This window comes from Pteronotus mesoamericanus, unplaced genomic scaffold, assembly GCF_021234165.1.
Source record: "Pteronotus mesoamericanus isolate MK-2021 breed Mesoamerican mustached bat unplaced genomic scaffold, CSHL_Meso_final contig_41, whole genome shotgun sequence".
NCBI lineage: Eukaryota > Metazoa > Chordata > Mammalia > Chiroptera > Mormoopidae > Pteronotus > Pteronotus mesoamericanus.
The window spans coordinates 6076914-6098574 of record NW_026555152.1 but is presented as its reverse complement, the minus strand read 5'-3'; the positions used below and the strand labels follow the sequence as shown (position 1 = coordinate 6098574).

Here is a 21661-nt window from a genome sequence, read left to right as displayed (position 1 = left end):
GAAGGATGTTAAGCTGTTGTTCAAGTTAACAGCCCCCTCCCATGGCCCTCACATTGTTAACAAACCCTGAATATCCAACTCCAAGAAGTCTTCAGTGCGGGCTTCATATATGTGGCTATTGGCAGAGTCTCTGAACATGTCTGCCAGCTTCCCACTGCTACTGTCTGTAAGCCGTCCTTGCATTCAGTAAAAATTTGAATATATTCCGAGGACCAGGCTCTGCCTTGAGCCTAAAGAGACAACAGTGAAAGAAGTTCCTGGCTCCCAGGAGTTTATAATCTAGTGGGGAGGGCAGACAGTAAGCAAAATGCGATGTAAAAGATACAGAAGGTTGAAGGTGATAAGTGCCCTGAGGGATATAAAAGCAGGAAAGGGAAATAAGGAGCATGGGGTGAGTGTGATTTTAAATAGGGCTGCTCAGAAGCAGACGGTGACATGAAGAAGAGATCTGGGAGAGGACTAGGGTTCAAGGAACGCCATGGCGTCAACAAGCAGCATGGCAGGAGCTGAAGACAGGGGTGCCGGGCCCCACCGGCCCTGCTATGGCCCTTGGCTCTTACTTGGATAGAGAACAAAAGCTTTGGAGGACTAAACAGAGGGACAGGATTTGCCTTATGCATTACCAGGTCTCTGTTATGTTGAGAACAGAGAAGGGATTTGAGGGGAGGCACATGGTAAGATGTAGCCAGGTTCTCGAGGATGTCAAAGGCACAAGTGACATTGTTTGCTGATGGATTGATTATGTGGGGTGTGCCAGAAAGGAATAAGGTGACCCCAATATTTTTGGCTTGATACCTGGAAGAAGAGAGGTGTCATGAAGTAAAGGGAGGAAAGAATTCACTACAGTGTCCCAGCTGTTGGTGTTTCATACGGATTTAATGCAGGAAGGTTGGGCTTGGGCAGGAGGAGTCCAGAGCTCGGAGTGGACATGCTGTGTTTGGGATGCCTCATTGGAGGACCAAGCGCAGATACCAAGTTAGGTTGTTGCATATGTAGGTCTGGATTTGGGGGAGAGGTCCTACCTGGAGATATAAATTTGAGAGTCTGTCATAAGACCAGCTGAAATCCCAAAGGATACACGTAGAAAAAGTCCTTGGACTGTGACCTGAATCATTTTTCTTATAGGATTCAGAAACTCAGCTTTCTTAACCAAGGATATTTCCCCCTTGCCCCAAGCCTAGCTTTCCCTAGGATTTCTAGTTGTTCTTGCCACGGGTGCCCCAGCAGGTGAGGACAGGTGTCAAGCTGCAGTTCCTTTGCAAAGCTGTTTGCTGTGCGGGAGTGCCTGTCCCTAATCCCGGCTGGGGTTCCCAGCTCCAGTTTTCCTCTATTGTTTCTCTTTAGAGGCTGACACTTACAAACTCTCTACTGTTTTTAGTAGTTTTCTCCTGCTCCTTACCTCTCTCCTGAGAGAATCTATTTATCTTTAATTTACATTATAATTCTTTCTTTCACAGTTCTCTGTAATAGCACTTGATCTATTTTGTTTTTCATTTCTGTGTCCCTGCTGGAAAGTTACCTCCCTGAAAGTAGGAGGAGTGGGGTTTCTGTCTTTATATCCTAGTAACTTGAATGTCACCTACATGTTACAGCATAGTGTCTATTGAATTGAGTTTAATTTATTAAGGTTTATAAAAGTGGCTTCTGTTATATATTGTATATATAGGTTACATTTAAGAGTATATAAATAAATATCTTATATATTTTTGATTTTTTAATATAATATGTAAATATATAACCATAAAAAATATATACACACACATATAAATACATGTACACATATACAAATACATACACATTAACATGTTTGTACGTGTAGAAATATGCAAACATACATATTAAGTTTATGTATATATAAACACATACACATATGTATGTATGTATATTTTCCCTCAGAGTAACTTTTCATCTCTTTTCTCAAGCACTTAGTACTAAGATTTAGGAGCCCAAAAATGTTCATCTGAAGAAGGAAGTCCTCATAGGCACATTAGAAGTTACTGACCTCCATCCAATATGCTATCTTACTCAACATTTTGAACAGTGAAGCTGACACTTTGTATTTTCCTATAGAAATGCTAGCTATCTGGAAAATTGTGTGTGTGTGTGTGTGTGTGTATTAGATTAAAGGTTAAATCTCTGCAGAAAGCAATTTAAAAAACTTCAGGAAATCCCCATTCCTCTGGATACGTTTTAGGTTTTAAATCTAGGAATGTGTAGGTTCTCTCAAAATGACTGGTTTAGTTTTAGGGGCTGAACCTTCGTAAACTGGATGGAAAAAAGCATCTGGCACCGCCCCGTATTAGAAACAGCCCATGACGACCCTGAGGAGAAACAGGCAGAGCCCTCGTGGGAGCCCATTTTTGTGCAAGCCATGTCCCGTTAGAAATTAAAGAACTAGTGCTCGCCAAGGTGAGGGGTACGGCGCAGGTCTGCAGGGCTAGAACATGATGGCAATGCTTCAAGGGGCTCTGTGTCCCCAGACCAGGGAGCTGTGGCCTGCCCATCGATTTTTATTCCCACTTTTAATGGAGAGGTGGAGCAGAGAAACAAAGCACACATGTCCAGGAACGAGCGATGTGCAGTTTCCCAGCCATGGGAGGTGCCAGGGCTGGCTGCAGAGCACTTCGTGTACTTGCCAGCGGGGCTGGCTATGGCTATGCAGGAGCATGGGATCAGGGTTCGCAGACACGGTGTTTAAGAGAAACTGGATGTGAGAGTTTCCATGTGAAATTACCTGGCTTCTAATTTTGGCTAAAATAATTTTTTTAAAGTGTGGAATAAATAACCTAAAATCGACCTATTGATTATATTTCCTGGTCACTCAGATCTGCCTTTGGGATTTTTTGTCCAGTTAAGCATAAACTGTTAAGACAGACTTCTGCCTATAAGTCAGGCTCAGTCTTTGGGACTGAGGCCCCTCATGTCCAGTTCCTGGTGGACTCCTGCTTCTTACGCCCTCCTTGATTTTCCTCCATAGCACTGGTGGCAGGCGTCAGGTACCCGTTTGCTTTACATTTGTGCCCTCATTAACATGTGCACTCCTTGAGAGTGGGCCTTTGGATTTTTGTGCATGAATATGTCCTCACAGTCCATGTTCCACAATTATTGAATGTGTGAAAGGTCCACCAAGTTAATGTCTTGAATGCTTTTAAACTTTTTAATAAAAGGCCATTGTCACAGTGCAAATGCAGGGATCTGCAGAAGGGACTAGCACAAGCAGAGAAGAGGTGATTCACCGTGGACAGTGAGCAATTGTTCTGGCCAGGTCAGAAGTTCAGGAAGCAGCAAATATTCCCCAGACAAGGGATGGCAAGCATTTTCTCAGCACCTGCTGTATGCTGAGTGATTTGTTTGTTTGCTTTTTTCACCCAGAAGGAGTGGTAAGGAAACTCCCCAAGTGGTTTCTTTTTTCATTCTTCCACCAGCACTGACTGAAAGGTTATGTGATCCACAAAGAACAGGTGATGGCTGACGGATGTTCAGTCGGAACTTTGCAGGCCTTCTCAGGGGCACAGTGGTCTGAGTGACTTCCGAGTAGCAGATTCCCTCGGCAGCAGCGCTGGGCAGTCCCAGGCTGGAGAGGCTCTCTAATGCCCTCCATCCCAGCGGGCCTTCCCTCCATGGTCTCATAGGGAGCAGGAGGTTGCTCTTAAATCAATGAGCCAATTCTTTCTCCACACAGTCAAAATTCAGTGTCTCCTGACCCCAGTCACGTGTTACCCACCCCTCCCCCAATCCTCCTGTATCCTTTCCCAGTGATTGGCCTGGCTTTCCACCTGCCTGGAAGCTCACAACATACCCTCATTCCTCCCTCAGCCTCTGACCATTCACCAAGTGCTGTGCTCTTTTTCTTAAGTGTGTTTCTTGGTTTTGTCTCCTTTATCTCAGTCACAGGTTAGACGCTTGTCATCTGAAGCCCTGGCTGCCTATATCCTTATTCTAATCTATCTTCCATCCGGTTGATGGGTGATCTTGCACAGATGAACATCAGAGTGCAGTGTTTTTATGCACAGAAGCTGGCTTTGCTGGCTCCCTGTAGGCCCCGGGAGGAGGTTCTCCACCCTAGCATTTTTCTAATTCGTGCATGGGGTTCACTGCACCTCCCGGGCCTCCATTATTCACTGTCTGGACATGCCAGGCATGAGGTGATCTTTGGCTGTTTTGTGCCATGGAAGGTATTGCTCTTTCTTTCTCTCCAGGCCTCTCTAACTCTAGAAGCTTATGCACGTAATAGGTCCTTAATGGCTAAATGTTAATTAAAGGAATTTTTTTTTTTTTTTTGCTTTTCACTTCCATTTCTGTTCTCCAGTACCTCAACTCCTGGCCAGTCTGTGTAGAGAAGAGACTGCGAGGAGAGCCTCGCCTTCCCCAGAGCCCATCTTCACCTGCCGCTGATGGGTTTCGGGTTCTGTACAGCAGGGGAGCCTCTGGCCAGGTGCATGTAATGAGGTTTCCCCCTCCATCACCAGTGTGAAGGTTTCCAGTAGAAATGAGGCTTTTTCTATGTTTTTACTTATTTATTTGATTTTATTTATCTTTAAAATTATGTAGAATAGAGTATGCCACTGACTTCACCAACTGGAGACTACATTTGAAAAGTATTCCCAGTTTTAAGTGTGAACAGTATTCCATGTAAACAAGAGACATTTTCCTTAAAAAGCAGAGAATTTGTGTGCAGCTGTTCTTTCCTCTCACATAACTCTCTATGCATCCCCCAACCCCCAACTCCACTCATTCAAGGAATATTAAAAAGATCCCACTGACTGGCTCTTTTTAGGTCCGGACCCATGGCCGCTCAGCGGCAGCCTGGGAGCCTGTGAATGACAGCCAGTCACAGCCCTTTGTGTCCAGTGCTTTTGCTTTAGTGAGTGCTAGATGTGAACCCAACATCCCCTTTTCTTCAGGTGGCTACAGTCTGCACTGCTTGTTTGCACAGCCTGCAGCTGCCACCCATGCATTTGGAATTTTTTGTTTAAGATCTGCCCTCACTATTTCTCTTTTAGAAATTTCTTACCATTTTTGTTGTTTGCACAATTCTGCACATGGTCTGGACACATTGTAATTCTTCTAAGAGTCAAGAAAACTTTAGAAGTAGTAAATGCAGTGGCTGTATTCTCAAAATATTAAAGCAAAAAGTTTAAATCCTCAAGGTCAGAAAATTAACTACTTAACATTACGTTCATTTTCTTACATGGAATCTGTAAGCTTTACTTTAAAAGTTAGCATATTTTTTTGAGAAATTGGCTTTATCATATAGCAAATAAGTAGCTTAAGAATTGAAATGACTTTGTGCTGCTTTTGGTGGCTTCCCACGATTACATAACAGATACTAGCATTTATCACTGTAAAGCAAATGTAAATCTTTAGTTTATAACTGCTATTTTACCTTTTTCATGTGAGATTCATAGTGCTCTGTGTTTCTTCACTAAAGTTGACCTGACATATGACTTAATCACATACATAGTTCGTTAAAAACTCTCTGCAAACTTTTTCTAGAAATTGTTTCCCATAGTAGTTTCTTTCTAGTTTTACCATTGTGTTTGGTTTGGACACTTTATAATTCCTTCAAGAATCAAGAAGACTTCAGAAATAGTAAGTGCAATTCCTGTATCTTTGATTTGTTAATAAAAGTTTAAAATTTAAATCCCCCAAAATCAGGAAGTTAATTGAGCTAAGGTTGTCATGTTCATATTAAATTGTTACTATTTAATGTGATGATATTAAATGTGGCAGCAATTTGTTGGGTCCCCAAAGTATACAGTGACTATCAGGGATTCAGTTTGGACAAATGTGTGATAAACAACTGTTCCATGGGATTATGGAGGGTGGTTTTATACACAGCTGAATGGTCGCTTACAAATGCTGATTTCACGTTCTTCTTGCAGGAGGGTCAAATTTTGAAATCATCTCTTATAGAAAAGGGTTATCTCCTGTAAGAAGAATTCCACCCTCTAAAAAATTGCAAAAAGGATTCATAGTCAAGGTTCAAATAGCAAATGCTTCTTTAAGCATATAAATTTTTTGAGATCTTATTCTTCATAGCTATTCAAGAATATATTTGTTTAGCATGTAAAAGGATTACTAGTAAATCAGAATCTAGTTTTTTAGAAGAAAATAAATTAAACACATTAGGTTTGCATTTGCTATTGTCTGAGAAGTAAAAAAAAAAGTACATATTTTCAAGGGAATTTTTTAACCTCAATGATTTGAGCTCTGTCACAACTGTTAGTCAGAATTTTTTTCAATAAGTAGTGGTGATTGATTGTTTTCAAACTTTCTAGACTTTGAGGCCTATGTGAACAAATAGTCTCTTCTTTATAAATGATACTTATTCATTAGCAGCAGCTGCCTGCTTTCTTTATATAGCCGCTTCCTGAATCTCTTGTCTGGCATTACCTGGGACTCCTTTTCAGGAAAATGTGGATCTTTTAGAGATGTGAGATGTAAAAATAAAAGAATAAACTGAAAAATAAGGTATGCCAGTTACCCTGAAGAGAGGTTGTGGGGGCCAGCCTCTGTCCACAGGTGTTCCTACCCTATACAGAAATCTCCCCTGTGTACCATTTGAATTATTCCACTTTACTTAGTGTACGTCTTGAGATCCCAACAAACAGAAATTCAAATTTATTTTTATTAAGCATGAAAAGATATTAGTCATTTGGAAATGCGAATTAGAACTATTAAATCTAACAGCACAGACCCATTAGAATGGCTGAAATTTAATAGACTGATTGTACAAGTGTTGGCAGGGATAGAAGTAGCTAGAATGCTCAAGACAGGACAGGTGAGAATAAGGCGGGATGCAACCACTTTGGAAAACAGTCTCACAGTTTCAATACAGTTAAGCATATACTTGCTCTGTGTGTACCTCAGTAGATTATATGATAGAGTAGTTCCAATCTTATGTATCTACCCAATAGAAATAAAAAAAAATATGTCCACACAAAGACTAGGGTACACACATTTATCAGAGAATTATTCACAATATCCTAAAACTGGAAACAAGACAGATGTGTACTAATGGGTGAATGGATAAACAAATTGTGGTATATTCATACATTGGAATACTACCAGGAAACAAAAAGGAATAAAGCATTAGTCTGAATGAATAAGCCAGACAGAAAGAACTACCGATGTGGTTCTATTTATATGGCGTTCTAGAAAAGACAAAGCTATGGTGACAGAAGTAGGTGGATGACTGCGCGGGTGTGGGGATTGCCTACAGCACTGCACGGGGGAGTGTATTTGGGTGACGGAAATGTTTCGTATCTTGAATGTGGAAGAGATTACACTACTGTATACCTTTGGCAAAACTCATTGAATTGTATACTTAAAATGACTCAACTTTCTGTGACTTATAACTCAGAGGCTGATTAACCAAAACCAATATGAAACAAAGAAAACTTCTGTAGAAGCTTACATGCTGGTGTGAATTCAGTAAATTGGGGGTTGTTTTCCTCTGAGAAGATTAGATTTTTTGTATTGGAAATTGAAATATTTTGAGGGAAGTAGAGATGGCCAATTCAGAAAAAGGCCTGGAGGAGGTGGAGGTGAAAGCTGACCTGAGGGGGCCCGGCAGGTGCCTGGGTGCTTGTAAGCAAGAAGCCATGTTGTCTCTTGAGAATGTTTGCTTAATACCCATGAGATATCATGTCATTTGCCTTGAAATTATTAATATTATAGGAAATCCTTAAAACATTACACATTTTACAGAGATTCCTCTGCTCTACTAATGAACTCTTAAATTTAGAGATATCTATAGATTAGAGCAAATCAGCAATCCAGAGCAAAAGGCAATCGGCTCTGCTGGCACGAGCAGCTGGCAGTAGAGACTATGTGTAATTATCTTGATTTTAGCCTTGACCTTTGTTATTAGCCTATAATGGGTTTGCTGGATTTTTGCTTTGTCTTAAGTTTCACAAACTTTTACACCCATTAAGTTTCATAAATGCAAACGTTTTGAGAGTCTTAATGCTGTCAATAAAGAGGTGTGATTATATGGGAAATGACAATGGTAAGGGAAGAAAATGAAAGAGGCGGGAATATGGTGAATGCAGCCGTACCTGGTACGAGATGCTGGGCAGTGGGAATGACCTGAAGAATGGGAGAGTGCGGTGGTGAGAAGGGTGCATTGGATGGTTGTCAAGGAACAGGAAAAGTAGGTGAATGAAATGGAAAAAACAAAAACATTCTGAACCCAGTACGAGGTCTTGGGGATGAGCATTACCACTAGATATTCGCTAGTCCAAGGTTAATTCAGGATAAGGAAGTTTGCTCTTAAACTTGAAGGCTAAGCATGATTTGGTTGAATTGCTGCTCCTGAAACTCGAACCATCCTGGTTTTTAGCATCATCAGTTCTGAGCCCATTGGAATTTACAGAATATCAAAGTGAGGGCTGAGGCAGCAGCTGCCACCATGGCATCTAAGAAATTCCTTATGACACTGCCAAGCTCACCGAAGGGGAGAGGGTTACCTGCCTTGGCAAATTTCAATGTTGCTGCAACTATTTAATTTTGAGGAAAAATTCCTGCTATTTACATCTGGATAGAAGTAAGTGCATCCAGGTTCCAGAAATGGTTATTTTTCCTGGTTTGTTTCTTAAACCCAAAAAGTGATTAACAGAACCAACCACCTTTCAGATCCCATCTGCTCATAAGTTGAGCAGGTTGCTCTTCACCTTTACTTCAGGGCCCATCACATGAACCTCTGATCTCTTAATCAGCAGATGGACAACCATTTCCTGAGATCACAAGATAGCACTGTGTATGATGCTTAGATAATTGTATTTGAAAAATGGAAAATGCAAAGGCAAGTGCTAACCTTAATGATGATAAACGTGGGTTCACAGTATAGTACCAGTGAGATAAAGGTGAGCTGTTGGCATGGCTAAGTGGTCAGCCTGTAGCCACAGTTGCTCACTTTTGGCATTAAATAATGTGTGCTTTTAATTGTGAAGGAAAGTAAAACTGTAGAACATGCATGAAAAGCTGGAAATGTATATTTAAATATTGTGCCTAAAAGGCAAATTGTAGTGAAAGATTTTGGAATCTTTCGTATCTTCTGGAAATGAAACCCCCAGCCCCAGCTCCCTGTGCCCCTCATAACAGCTAAGTCTATTGTAACTTTTAGTAATTGGTTTTTTATTAAAATAAGAGACTGCAGTATAATTTTAGCGACTAAGCTAAATAGGCATTAACAAGCTCTGGGATCCAACCGCAATTTGTAACATCGTTCCTTTGGGAAAATGGATTCTAAGTGCCCAATAACTAACTTACAAATAGACTTTTGAATCATAGTCCATTTGAGAATAAGGAACTGTTTGTGATAGTAATACCTTCAATTGGCCTGCTTGAGAACTGCACAGAAGGGACCTATATTCTGCCACACGTGTGTGGTGAACCCAGCTAGTCTGGGTTTGATCAAAGATTATTGCTGAGTGGGCATTGAAGGAAAGGAATTAAAACCAAAGTAGAGGCTGGAGACAAGATGTTAGAAGGATGGGTCTGGAGGATTTTAGCAGTAGGAAAGGTTTTCAGTCTAAAAGACAAAGGTGTGATTCTGAGCAGATAAAGTAAGGGAAGAACAAGATGGAAAATTGGTGAGAAGGGAGATTAAAAGCAGGGAAAGTTGAAAACAAAAAGACCAGGAGACAAAGAGTAAGAAAGACCAAGAGCCAAATATTTTTAAGGAAATTGTAATGTAAAGTGTACCGGGAGGTCAAATACATACCTCCGAGACCCATAAATGATCTCTTAGAGATATTTCTAATGCATGTTTAAAATCATAACTTAGACATGTCAGTTCATTTACAAAGTCAACGTATTAATTGTGCACCTACTACTATGGGTTAGAATGATTAGAGGCCAAGGGGTTTTCTGCCTTCATGGAATTTACAATTTAGTGTAATAGCCAACCACTAAAAATGAGCCAAAGCAGGCTAGGATATGATGGTGGTGTTACCCATAAGCAGAATATTAGGTTTTCATTATTTCATTCTTAATTGTGTGTATTATAATATTTATGGAGGTAGATAACATAGAACATGTATGTATTCTTGGTATTGGAATATTTATTGTTTGTTTTTTTCTTTTTTTTATCACCATGGGAACATAGTAGGTACTCTGATACCTGATAACTATATCTTGGTTGGCCGACTATAATGAGTTTGACTCATGTCCTCGTGTGTTTGGAGGGGGAGATAGAAGTAGAGTTGGGGAAGGAAGAGAGGGAAGAAGCTCTCCTATCTTTCCTATAAGGGCAACAATTGGATAGTGAGGGCTCCACCCTCGTGAAGAAATCACCTCCCAAAGACTCCCGCCTCCAGATACCATCACACTGCGGTTTGGGCTTTCAATATAAGTTTTGGAAGGGATACAAACATGCAGTCTGTAGTATTTTTCATGGTTCATCTTGAAAGCATTTCAACTCGGCGTCACCTGTTTCCCAGGTCCTGGTGGGCTGCGCCGCACTAGGAGGTTCTCAGGAAGAGAGCCTCTCTGGAACGTACGCCTGCCAGGCTTCGATGTGCACAGGGCGCACATCCTCTCTGTCCCCACCTGCCACCATTAAAACACCTGCTTCCTTTCAGGTCCTTCCCCTATAATTATTTTGGGGGCAGGAGGAGATGACGAATGTCATGAGAACATAGTTTTCTGTTACCACGTTTCTGCCATTTGTGTACCTAGTGCTCAGGTTCGTTTTGGTGGCACCCTCCCTGCTCATGCCCCAGAGGCTTACACAATGACAAAGGCTCAGCTGCCAAAACTTGGGGCCTCCCCACTCCTCCTCCAGCTGGGGAAGACATGCCATTGGTGTCCAGCGTGTCCTTAGGCGTGCTCCAGAAGTAATCCGAGTAGAGAAAGTACCCTTCATAATATTACTGTCTCTACGTAGCTCTGTGGGTACTATGCCCCCCTTTTTAAAAAGCCACAGACAATGGCCACTACATCTCAGATTTTTATTCTTCAGCCTTTTCCTTCAAAAGTAGGTGGGGGAGGCTGATAGGAGTAAAGGCCACTGGGCTAGACTCTGCCCCCATGACAGCATTGACCATTGTCCGTGGACCGAAGCTGTGTACCTTGACTCATCTCTATATCCCAGGAGGGTTTTCTCTCTGCCACACATTGACCCCTGGCAGGCACACCCTCCAGAACTGCCCAGACCTGTCTGAGTTCCCTGGTGGACACACACCAGCTGTCAATCTGGGATTTCTCTGATGGGTGGAGTTTCTTCTCTTTACACAAATTCTAAAGGTCAGGCTATTGGCACAGATAAGGTCAACATAGATGTTTTGCTTGAGATTCAGAATTACTCAACTAATTAAGAAGTAGAAAGTTTTCTTATTTTTATTTTTAGTAGCAGTCAACTTAACTTTTATTCCCAGAGCACTATTCTAGCAATTATTCTATTATTACATCAACAAATAAGGATTTGTCAATGACGTACCCTTGATATAGGAAATCCTTAATGAATAAATACTAGTGGGGAAAGAATGAGTTTTATTGAGTGTGTACTATGTGCCAAGCCCAGTGTTATGTAGGTTACATTGTAGAACTCATTCGTTCACAATAAAAGGACTACCAAATAAATATTCTTAGCTCCACCTTTTATATGAGAAAATTGTAATTTAAAGCGATTAAATATTTTTCCGAAGGTCACAGAGGTAATAGGTAGAGAGTTGGGCCTAGACCCCAGGCTATCCGACCACAGAACAATGACTGTAGACACAGTCATGCCTTAAATACATCTTTCTGATATTGCCAAGTGTCTCTTGCTGAGAATGAAAACTGAGCAGAAAGATAATACAGTCTGTTTCTTACTTTGTGATGGTAGCTGATCCTCAATTTAATAAGGGGGAGAAGGATTCTTCTTCATTCAGCTTATTTCTTTGACTGTAATTTATGTTATTATATGATAAATTACATGTAAATGTAACTTAGTAGTCAAAGGGTAGTTGTCCAGACACAATAATTTCAGCAGACGGTAGTGCTTCCCTGATTAACTTAAACCAGATTTTTTATTATAAGCCAAAAATTACATTTTTATATTTGAACCAGATATCCTATTCATAGTCAGAAATTCACTGGGAAGATCAGAACATCATTTTTTAAAAACCGTAAGAATGGTTCTATGCTTTAATTTCATCTGATAATAGATGCCACACCAAGGCACTTATTTAGGCTGGTAGTAATGTTTAAAAGGTATTGGTAGTTTAATTTGATTAGATACTTTCTGTAACTGACAAAATAATCAGTTTTTTTCATACTCTGATGATCCAAAGAGAGAAACGGTTTATTCTGAAGATCTCAGCAGAGACTATAAATTAATCTTTCATATTATTTTTATATACATTAATATCTCTTGGATGCTTTAAAGGTCACCTTGTGCAAACTGAGAAACATTTGCCATTTAAACCAGCAACGTTTATTTCCCCCAAGAGCTCATTTGTTTATATGGAGTATCTAGGGGCATCAAGAAGAATATGTATGTATTACAATAGTATAAAGGAGGGAAGAGAAAGACGGTGGTAAGGACCTTAGCAATTAAAGTTCCCATGGAAAAGAACATGAATGCTCTAGATCAGCTATAGCTGCAACCAGGATGGTTATTTTAAATATCAAACACAACTATCACTATGGGAAGATTTTCTTTAATGAAACAGACCTAGCAAGCAGTCCAATGAAATTTTAATATATAAATATACCAAGTTGAAGTCTGTTTACATTATATATATATATTACATATATTATATTACATATATTTTATATTGGAATGGGCATGTTCTCACTTCCAGGAACTTACTTTTGATTTCTGTTTTGATTTTGATACATTAAACACACAAAAATGTGACTACCCCCAATTTTGTTTCAGGCAACAAGGGCAGCCATTACTCAGCACTGCACAGACCTTGGAAATTTGTTGGGCAAGGAGAACGACATGGCCCTCATCATCGATGGCCACACCCTCAAGTATGCGCTCTCCTTTGAAGTGAGGAGGAGCTTCCTAGACTTGGCGCTCTCCTGCAAAGCGGTCATATGCTGCAGGTAGGCCTGCCCTGGCTGTGTGAGACTCATATTCTGATGTGCTTGTGTCCTGTGTTTATAGTAAAGAGATTGATGCATGGGAATTCTAGGGGTACAGATGCATAAAAAAGGCAGAACAAAAATTGGACTTTCACTGTCCATTTACAGATTTTGTGGAAGGCAGTTAGTGGTGTTTACATTTTTGTTTATTGTCTTCTGAGAAGATAACAGAAGAACCAGAGCCTCCAGTCATAGACACACTGGGGGATAAACTGGAAAAACTCTGACTCAAGCCAGTGTGGGAAGGTAGGCGGATCCTACTACCTATTTGGTTCCTTGATTCCGGATGGCTGAGCTTAACTTACCAAGACCTGTGGGATTTTGGTGCCTTTTTTCTGATGTACAGTAGGTTTTTCTTTTCAACCAACAAGGAGCATTGGTTGGATCCCTGCTATGCCAATTTTTTGTGTTACAATCCAACCAGAAGGCTTTGTTGGCTTTTCATGAAATCTGGGAAGGTTTTTATGGTAGGTGTTGTTACATCCTGTTGACTACTGGCTATGCAAGGCACAGTTCTGACAGAGATTTGAAAGTCAGACAGAATTATAAAGAAGCTGCTAGAGAGCTGAGTGGCACCACCCCAAAGTTTTAGTAAACAACTTGAAAGGTGAGAGGAGAGCTTTTGATTTTTGAAAGCACTGTGCTTAAACAGTACCTGGTATGGGGTTAAATGCCCTCTGAAAATTATTGGATTATTAATCTAATTTGTGCCTGCTCTTGTACATTATGGTTACACACTTTTTGTACTTTATTAAACATTGTTTTCTATGATATTTTCTCAGAAGCTGGTTATCAGAATGCTTTTAACTTCCTCCCTGCATTAACCTTTTAAGCGTGCCTTGGTGGGTTGATGCAAGGTCACTTTAGAATAACCAGTTGCCACATTGACAAGATGGCCTTGCTGTTTCTGCCTTAGAAGACCCCAAAGACATCATGGGCCATGCCCCCTTTTCTTTCTGCCCCCACATCTCATGACACTGCCTGACTTCAAGACGGTTATCTCTCCCGTCTCCTCACCGACCCCAACCCACCACTGGTTCCTACATGAGACCAAAGAATCTGTTCTCATTTCCCCATGAATATGCCCCCCACCCAGAAACCTGAACTGTCTGTTCACATAATGATAGTTCTCTATCATTTTACTCTTCTGTCCTGATCCCTTTTCTTAATTTTGAACATGTCCCCCAAAGCCCCAGGAGAGCTGGAGCGGTTGACTGGGGAGCCTCCAGGATGGAAAGGAATTGCTTTTGTGCCCGTGGTTGTAGGATGTGCAGGGGTGAGGAACAAATTCAAATGTGTCTGAGACAATGAATGAGAACTCTGTGTTCCCTTTAAGTCAGGAAATGTGTGCAGCCATGAGGGACCCAGGACGGTGAGGGCTGACCAGAGCATCTGGAAATGAAATACTGTTCTCCTGGTTTTATGATGGCCTCCCTCCCTCTTTTTAAACAACTTCTTGAGATACAATTCACATACCAAACAATTCACCCAAAGTGCATCATTCAATAGCTTTTAGTATATTCAGAGTTTTGTAACTATCACTACAACCAATTTTGGAATATTGGAATTTGGAATATTTTAATCACCCCAAGAAAAAACCCTCTTATCCATTATTAGTCCATCCTCATACTCCTCCATTCTCCAACACCCATCCCCCAACTACTGAACAACCAACCACTGATCTGCTTTCTCATCTCTATAGAGTTGCCTATTTATGACTTTGTATAAATGCAATCACAGAAGATGTGGTCTTTCTCTGACTGATTTCTTTAACTTAGCATAATGTTTTCAAGGTTCATTCAGGTTTTAGGATGTATCAGTACTTCATTCCTTTTTATGCTGAATAATATTCCATTGTATGGATATACCGCCTGTTATTTATCCATTTTGATTAACCTTTGGATTGTTTGTACTTTTCACTATTATGAGTAATGTTGCTATGAAAATTTATTGCAGATTTTTGTGTGGACATATGTTTTCATTTCTCTTGGGCATATACCTTGGAGAGGAAGTGCTGGGTCAGGTTGTAACTCTCTGTTTAACCATTTAAGGAACTGTTATATTGGTTCCCAAAGTGGCTACACTTTTATATGTTCCCACCAGCTATGTGTGAGTGTTTCAGTTTCTCTTCATCCATGCTAACACTTGTTAAAATCCATCTTTTTAATTGGTTAGCCCAGTGAGTGTGAAGTGGAAGTTCACTGAGGTTTTGATTTGCATTTCCCTGATGGTTAATGATGTTGCATATCTTTTCATGTGCTTATTAGCCATTTTCTTTCTTTGGAGAAGTTCAGGTCCTTTGTACATTTCAAAAATCAGATTATTTTTTAATTATTGAGTTGTAAGAGTCCCTTACGTACTCTGGATCCAAGTATCTAATCAGATAATATGATTTACAAATATTTCCTCCCATTCTGTAGGTTGTGTTTTTACTTTATTGGCAGTAATGTTTGCAGCAGAAAATACTTTAACTTTGAAATCCACTTAATCTGTTTTGTCTTTTGTCCCTGTGTTTTGGTGTCATGTCTAACAAGCCCTCTTGTATGAGCAACTGACATATGTTTTCTTCCCATGATTCCATCTGGGCAGGTTAGATCAGAGACAAGCAAATGGCAGGAAGGGCAGAAAGAGTGGAGGGGAGGTAGTTTTTCCTCATCGTTTCCTCTTTGTGTCTATGTTGTAAAGTTGCTGTGTAGATGGTGCCTGCCTTCTGTGGAGTCCTCAGCACTCAAGGTTGTCACTGTCCCACCCAGAGCCAGGAGCTGTGGTGATAAAGTCACTCTCCCTGCCAACGGCCATGTCAGTCAAGGGGCCTCACCCTGACTTGTCAGTGAGCAGAAACAAGCGCAGCAGCAGCAGAAACAACAAGAAGCAACACAGAAAAGTCTGGTAAACTGTAAATCAGAGCAAATGTGCTCTAACCTCATGGTTTTTCAAAGGGAAATCAAAACGAGTCCGTCTGGACTCTCAGGGGAGAGGCAGGAATGCCTTCCAGGCTCTGAATTTGCTTTTCTTGCCAGGTGCTTGATACTAAAGAAAAACATCTTTTTCCCCTTCTTCCTTTGGCTGCTCTGAGTGTTTTGTGTGTCACATAAAGCTGTACACTTAAAGCCTTCACAGGAAGGGCTTCCAACTGGAATTGGCACAGAAAGAGGAAATTTCAAATTAAATACTGTTACTGTCTACAAAATAGAAGCATTAATTGAGAAAAGGAATCCAGGATGGCGCACTTCACCGCTCCAGGAGACATTTCTTGGCTGGTCTCACACTTAAGAGTGAAAAAAAAATTAACGCACACTTAAAAAAAAAAAAGCACGTGTGCACTTCATATGTGCTCACTATTCACTGAGAATTTAAACTTCAGTTAAAGTTAATATGTGACTTCAAACATAAGTCTGACCATAACGCTCACTTTTCATTTTTAAAATGTAATGGTTGTATACATTACTCTTTAATCATAAAAGAAAATAGTTTATTTCAGAAAATAATTTTTCAGTGAAATCATGAAGCATTGTCTCCCATCAGTGTTGATTCAGAGACTGGCAAATGTGTAAAAATGGATAAATGCTTTTAAATTAAAACAATATTTTAGGCAGCAAAAAGAGGAAAAATGTAAGAATGTGTTAACTATTTTTCCTGAGATTAGAATGAAATAATTTTGCTAATTATACATTGCTATACCCAAATATTTTCCATGTAGTTAAAATCTTAGAAGATCATAATACAGCCAACAGAATAGTTACCAGTCAGTACTCCCCCGCAGTTTATTGCTCTCTGGCAGCAACAATGACTCAGTATTTGATGAAGTATAAACAGGTAGGTCCAATAAGATTTTTACTGTGGGCTTGATACTTGCATTGTATGTTCCTAAGTGTCATGGGAGAAAAGAGAGATGAGACATGGTCTTTGCCTTTTAACAGCAAATAATGAGTAAAAGTATAGTACAGAACTTGCCTCTTTCCTACTTCTTTGCATCTCATGGAAGCCCCTGCTCCTTGAACCAGGTCCTCAGTGAAGCTGGAGGGCCCCAAGTCTCCAAGAACTTCCATCTTGTCATACACGGCAGACTCCCAATTTCTTTCTTGGTTCCTCCTCAGCATTGGTATCACTGGGAACCTCAGCAGTGGTTCCCTTTTGGAGTCTCCTCTCTTTCTGCGACACCTCTCCCTAGTCGTGCATCTCCCTCATAGGCTCTTTTTCTGGCAGCTTTTAAATGTTGTTTTTTCAAGGCTTGGCCTTTGACCCTACAATATTCCCACTCTCTACCTTCTCCATAGTGCATTTCATTTATGCTCTTGGTCTCGTCCATCTTCGATACTAGTGATTCTAAACACCAGATTCACATTGGATCATCTGGAGAACTTTGTACAGTTTTTCCCCCCACAAAAAGTGAAATGTAGAATTACCTTATGACCCAGCAATTCCACTCCTAGGTATATACTCAAGTGTTAAAAACAGGTAATCAAGCAAATACTTGTATGTGTATGTACATAGAAGCACATTTCATAATAGTCAAAAGTAGGAAACAATCCAAGTGTCCACTGGTAGATGAATGGACAAACAAATGCAGCATATTTATACACTGGAATATCACTCAGTCATAAAAAGTGAACAAAGCACTGACACATGCTACAACATGGATGAGCCTCAAAGAGACATCTAGTGAAAGAAGCCAGTCACAAAAGACCACATATGATATGATTACATTTGTATGAAATATGCAGAATAAGCAAATACAGACAGTGAAAAAGCAGATTCGTTCGTGGTTGCCAGGGGCAAGGGGGAAGAGGAATGGGGAGCAGCTCTTTAATGGGTACAGGGTTTCCTTGTGGAGATGTTGAAAACGTTTTGGAACCAGATAGAGGGGACGGTTGCACGACATTGTGATATACTAAATGCCACTGGATTGTTATTCTTTACATGGCTTAACGTTATGTGAACTTTACCTTAAAAACATAAATGAATAAAAGAATTTATCCACTTAAATGAAAGGTTGTTGAATGAAAAGAGATGAATTGTTGAATGACAGTTTCACTTATTTGAATTAAATCTTTGTTGAGAGAAAACAAATGGAAGGGACAACCCCTGTCTTAGAACAATGAACTCAGAGCTCTAGGAATGTTAGAGACTTCCCTTTCGACTTTCATGAGGAGTCAGGGTTGAGAATAGATGGCTTCCCCAGTCCAGCATGCTCCCTTTCTTGAGCCTTTAGGTCTGTACATCCATCTGTGTCTGGGACTTTTTCACACCGACATTCTCTGGGGACCTCAAATTCACAATAAATAAACTGAATTGGTTGCAGTCCCCTTGCCCGTGCATCTTCTCACTCCTGGTCTTCCCTACTGTCCCAGTGGACAGACTGTAACAGTCTCCTCTCAGTCACCAGAGCCCTCTGATAGCATACTAGGTATGGTTTTATATCTAAGGAACTTTGAGAAAAACCAAACCATTTAAGCAAATTATTATACTGAAGTCAGAAACTGCAGTCTCTTGATAGGTATTGTCTTTGTTTTTATAAATGAGAAAATAAAGGCCTCAGAAAAAATCATATCATCTCACACATGGCTTCAGCTAGTAGTAATGGGCTCGTTAGCATTATATCCTAGATCTGAATACCAGGGCTCTTAAATCATGTAATTGACTACATCAACTATGCATAGTCACATACTTGCAGCTTTTAACAAAAGCTTTTGCTTTTTATAAAAAAATTATTTATTGTTAGAGAGAGAGGAGGGAGAGAGAAAGAGAGGGTGAGAAACATCAACAGAGAGAGGGAGGGTTGTCTTTTGTATGTCCCCAGCTAGGGACCTGGCCCGCAACCCAGGCATGTGCTCTGACTAGGAATCGAACCAACAACCTTTCAGTTCATAGGCCGGTGCTCAATCCACTGAGCCACACCAGCCAGGGCAGCTTTTGCTTTTAACATGTTTTCTAAACTAGGATTTGTTGAAACATAGTTAGCGTAGAGTCTTGTAGAATTTGTCATTCTCCAAAGGGGTAAGACTCATATAGAAAATGTGTAAACCATTTTTGGTATAGTCACGAAGGAGCTCTCTGTTCTCTTTCCTGTATCCTTTCCTTAAAACTTTCGCCTTTCATATTGTCTTGTTTTTATTTTTTCTTTGAAGCTATTTTTGCCACAATAGACATAAATTTTGTAGGTTCAGACTTGGGGTTGGGGGACATTGGTCTCTTTAGAACATCCCAAACTTTGAAAAGTTAGTGTGTATTATCAGGAAAAGAGCCATGAAAGAATCATGAGGCTCCTCCCAGTGAGGAGGGTGGTGGATGGCCCCTCCGCGCCGCCCTGCAGACGCAGGTGATGCTCGCGGCCCCAGCGCCGCCAAGTTAGCAGATGTGATTTATGGCGTTATGTCCCTGGGCAGGAGATGGAGTGAAAGGAAAACACCAGAGCAGGGGTTTCCACTGGATGTGCACATGAAGAGCTCCAGAAGACATCATTTATTTTCTCGGATGTGTTTAGACTTCTGTCTTTCAGGATAGATTCAAAGATAAACATGTATAAACCTACTGTGGTGCCATAGAAATAAAGAGAGTTAAATTAAAAAGGCAGAGAGGGCACAATGAATTTTTCCAAAAACTTTTTGGGTTTATTTTTCTAACTCGAAGAGTGATTTATATTTATTGTAGAAAAATTAGAAAATGCAAATAAGCAAGAAGAAAGAAAACAGCATTCACAACCCCACTGGCTAGAGTTCATCGCTTACTGTTAGCAATTGGTGTTTAAATCTAGGTGTGTTTCAGTTCAGATAGGTCTATATTATTGGAAGAGGGTTAGATGACAGTTCACAATATGTGGAGTGAAAAGGTTATAAACAGTTGCTATGTCAAGTAGTAATATAAAATATGTTTTTAAAAAGATTAATATTGTTCTGTTATGTGAAAACATAATTAGTGTAACTTATTAGTTGTTGGATATTCAGGTTAACACACTTTGTTTTGTTTGTGTGTTTGTTTTACTATTTAAATATCACTAAGATTTTTATAGCTAAATCTTTGCACAGACACTTGATGATTTCCATTTTCTCCTCTGGTTAGTAATCATAGCTTTACCAGGAAAAAGGAGCAGTTTAGAGACTAATTTGTGGCAAGATACTTATATGACCACAATCTAAAAGGAAATCAACGCAGATTGCCCTACTGAACAGCGTTTTAACACACCGACAGCATATCCTTCCCACAGTGGATGCATCTCACACCCATTCTCTGGACTCTGCTATGCCTATGACTCAGCCTGCATCTCAAAACCTCTATCTCTGTCCTACCTTTAGAGTACCAAGTGTAGGAAAGAACTGGCTTAGCTTTTTACATTAATGAGGCATAATGAATAATAATAGGAAGTCACAGAACATTATTCATTTTGTGTGTGGTATCTTTCAGCCTGTGAACCACACGCAAAAATTATATCAAAACAGAGTTCGGACACACTGATTAGAATTGTACCACGGATTGTGTTTTAGTTGGCCTCCACGTTGGTAGGGATCCAATCATACACTTGCAAAAATAAAACTTTTCTTTAGTTTCTTTCATGATGTGATTTCTCAGCATCATACATGTTTAGGTATGTCAGCTTCTTCCTTTGACGTTTTATTCCAGAGAGTATTATTAACTTGTCAAGGTGTAAACTTATCCTTTGGTTGTTTGTACTATGGCTTAGCATGTGTTTGCCCATTTGTTGATTAAATGCAATTAAGGTAGAATTCACTTTTAGACAGGTATTTTTGTGTTTGTTTAGCTCTAAAATGAATGCTATTATTTGAATGATTACAGCAATTTTATTTGGTCCTAGCTGACCTTATTGTTATTCTGCTAAAGTAGAATATGTTTAAATGTAAAGATTCTTCAGTACCATGTTGAATAAAAGCACTTTCCAGAAGCCCAAAATTATAAAAATGTCCTGCCACCCACAGGTTTTACCAGTGTTTCTCTAGGATGAAAATTAGATTGATGTAAATTTGTAGCAGATAAAAAAAAAAGCTTTACATTAACCATTGTAAAGACTGGCATATTGGAGACTTCGGAGTATTAATCCTGAGGGGAGAAAGGAATCCCTTTCTAGGTAGGACTGTTTTCATCCTAAATAATTATTGTAGGAAATAATTTATAACAATCACTATACAAGATCAACTTTTTTAACTATTAGGGATTTCTGTTTCCCCTCCAGCTAAAAGTTGTATATTATTACTGTTTATATGTAAAACTCCTTCAGTTGAGAAATGGAAAAATAAATTAAGCTGTCAACTATGCTGTTTGTGTCCTGAGCTAGCAAAATAATTTGGTAGGGAGATATAGTACATGAGATAAGATGTAGGCAGATATTTTAATATAAGACTGAGGATACAAGAAATTTTTCTTTAAGAGAAACCTGCTATATATAGGGAATATAGTCAATACTCTTGTACTAACTATACATGGTGTCAGATGGGTGCTTGCCTTATCAGAGGGATCACTTTGTAAGATATATGAATGTCTAATTACTACATTGTACACCTAGGACTAATATAATATAGTATGTCAACTGTAATTATAAAGTAATTTTTAAAAGAAAATCTGCTCT

General features: G+C 39.8%; 1 protein-coding gene across 1 annotated transcript in view; it reads left to right on the top strand.

Annotated features, from left to right (window-relative positions):
* Positions 1-21661, top strand: part of ATP8A2 (ATPase phospholipid transporting 8A2) — a 523880-nt gene that overhangs the window by 211140 nt on the left and 291079 nt on the right. Inside the window, exon 24 of the mRNA XM_054577153.1 lies at positions 12872-13044. Coding sequence (XP_054433128.1) covers positions 12872-13044 — 173 coding nt within the window. The remainder of the gene's footprint in view (positions 1-12871; positions 13045-21661) is intronic.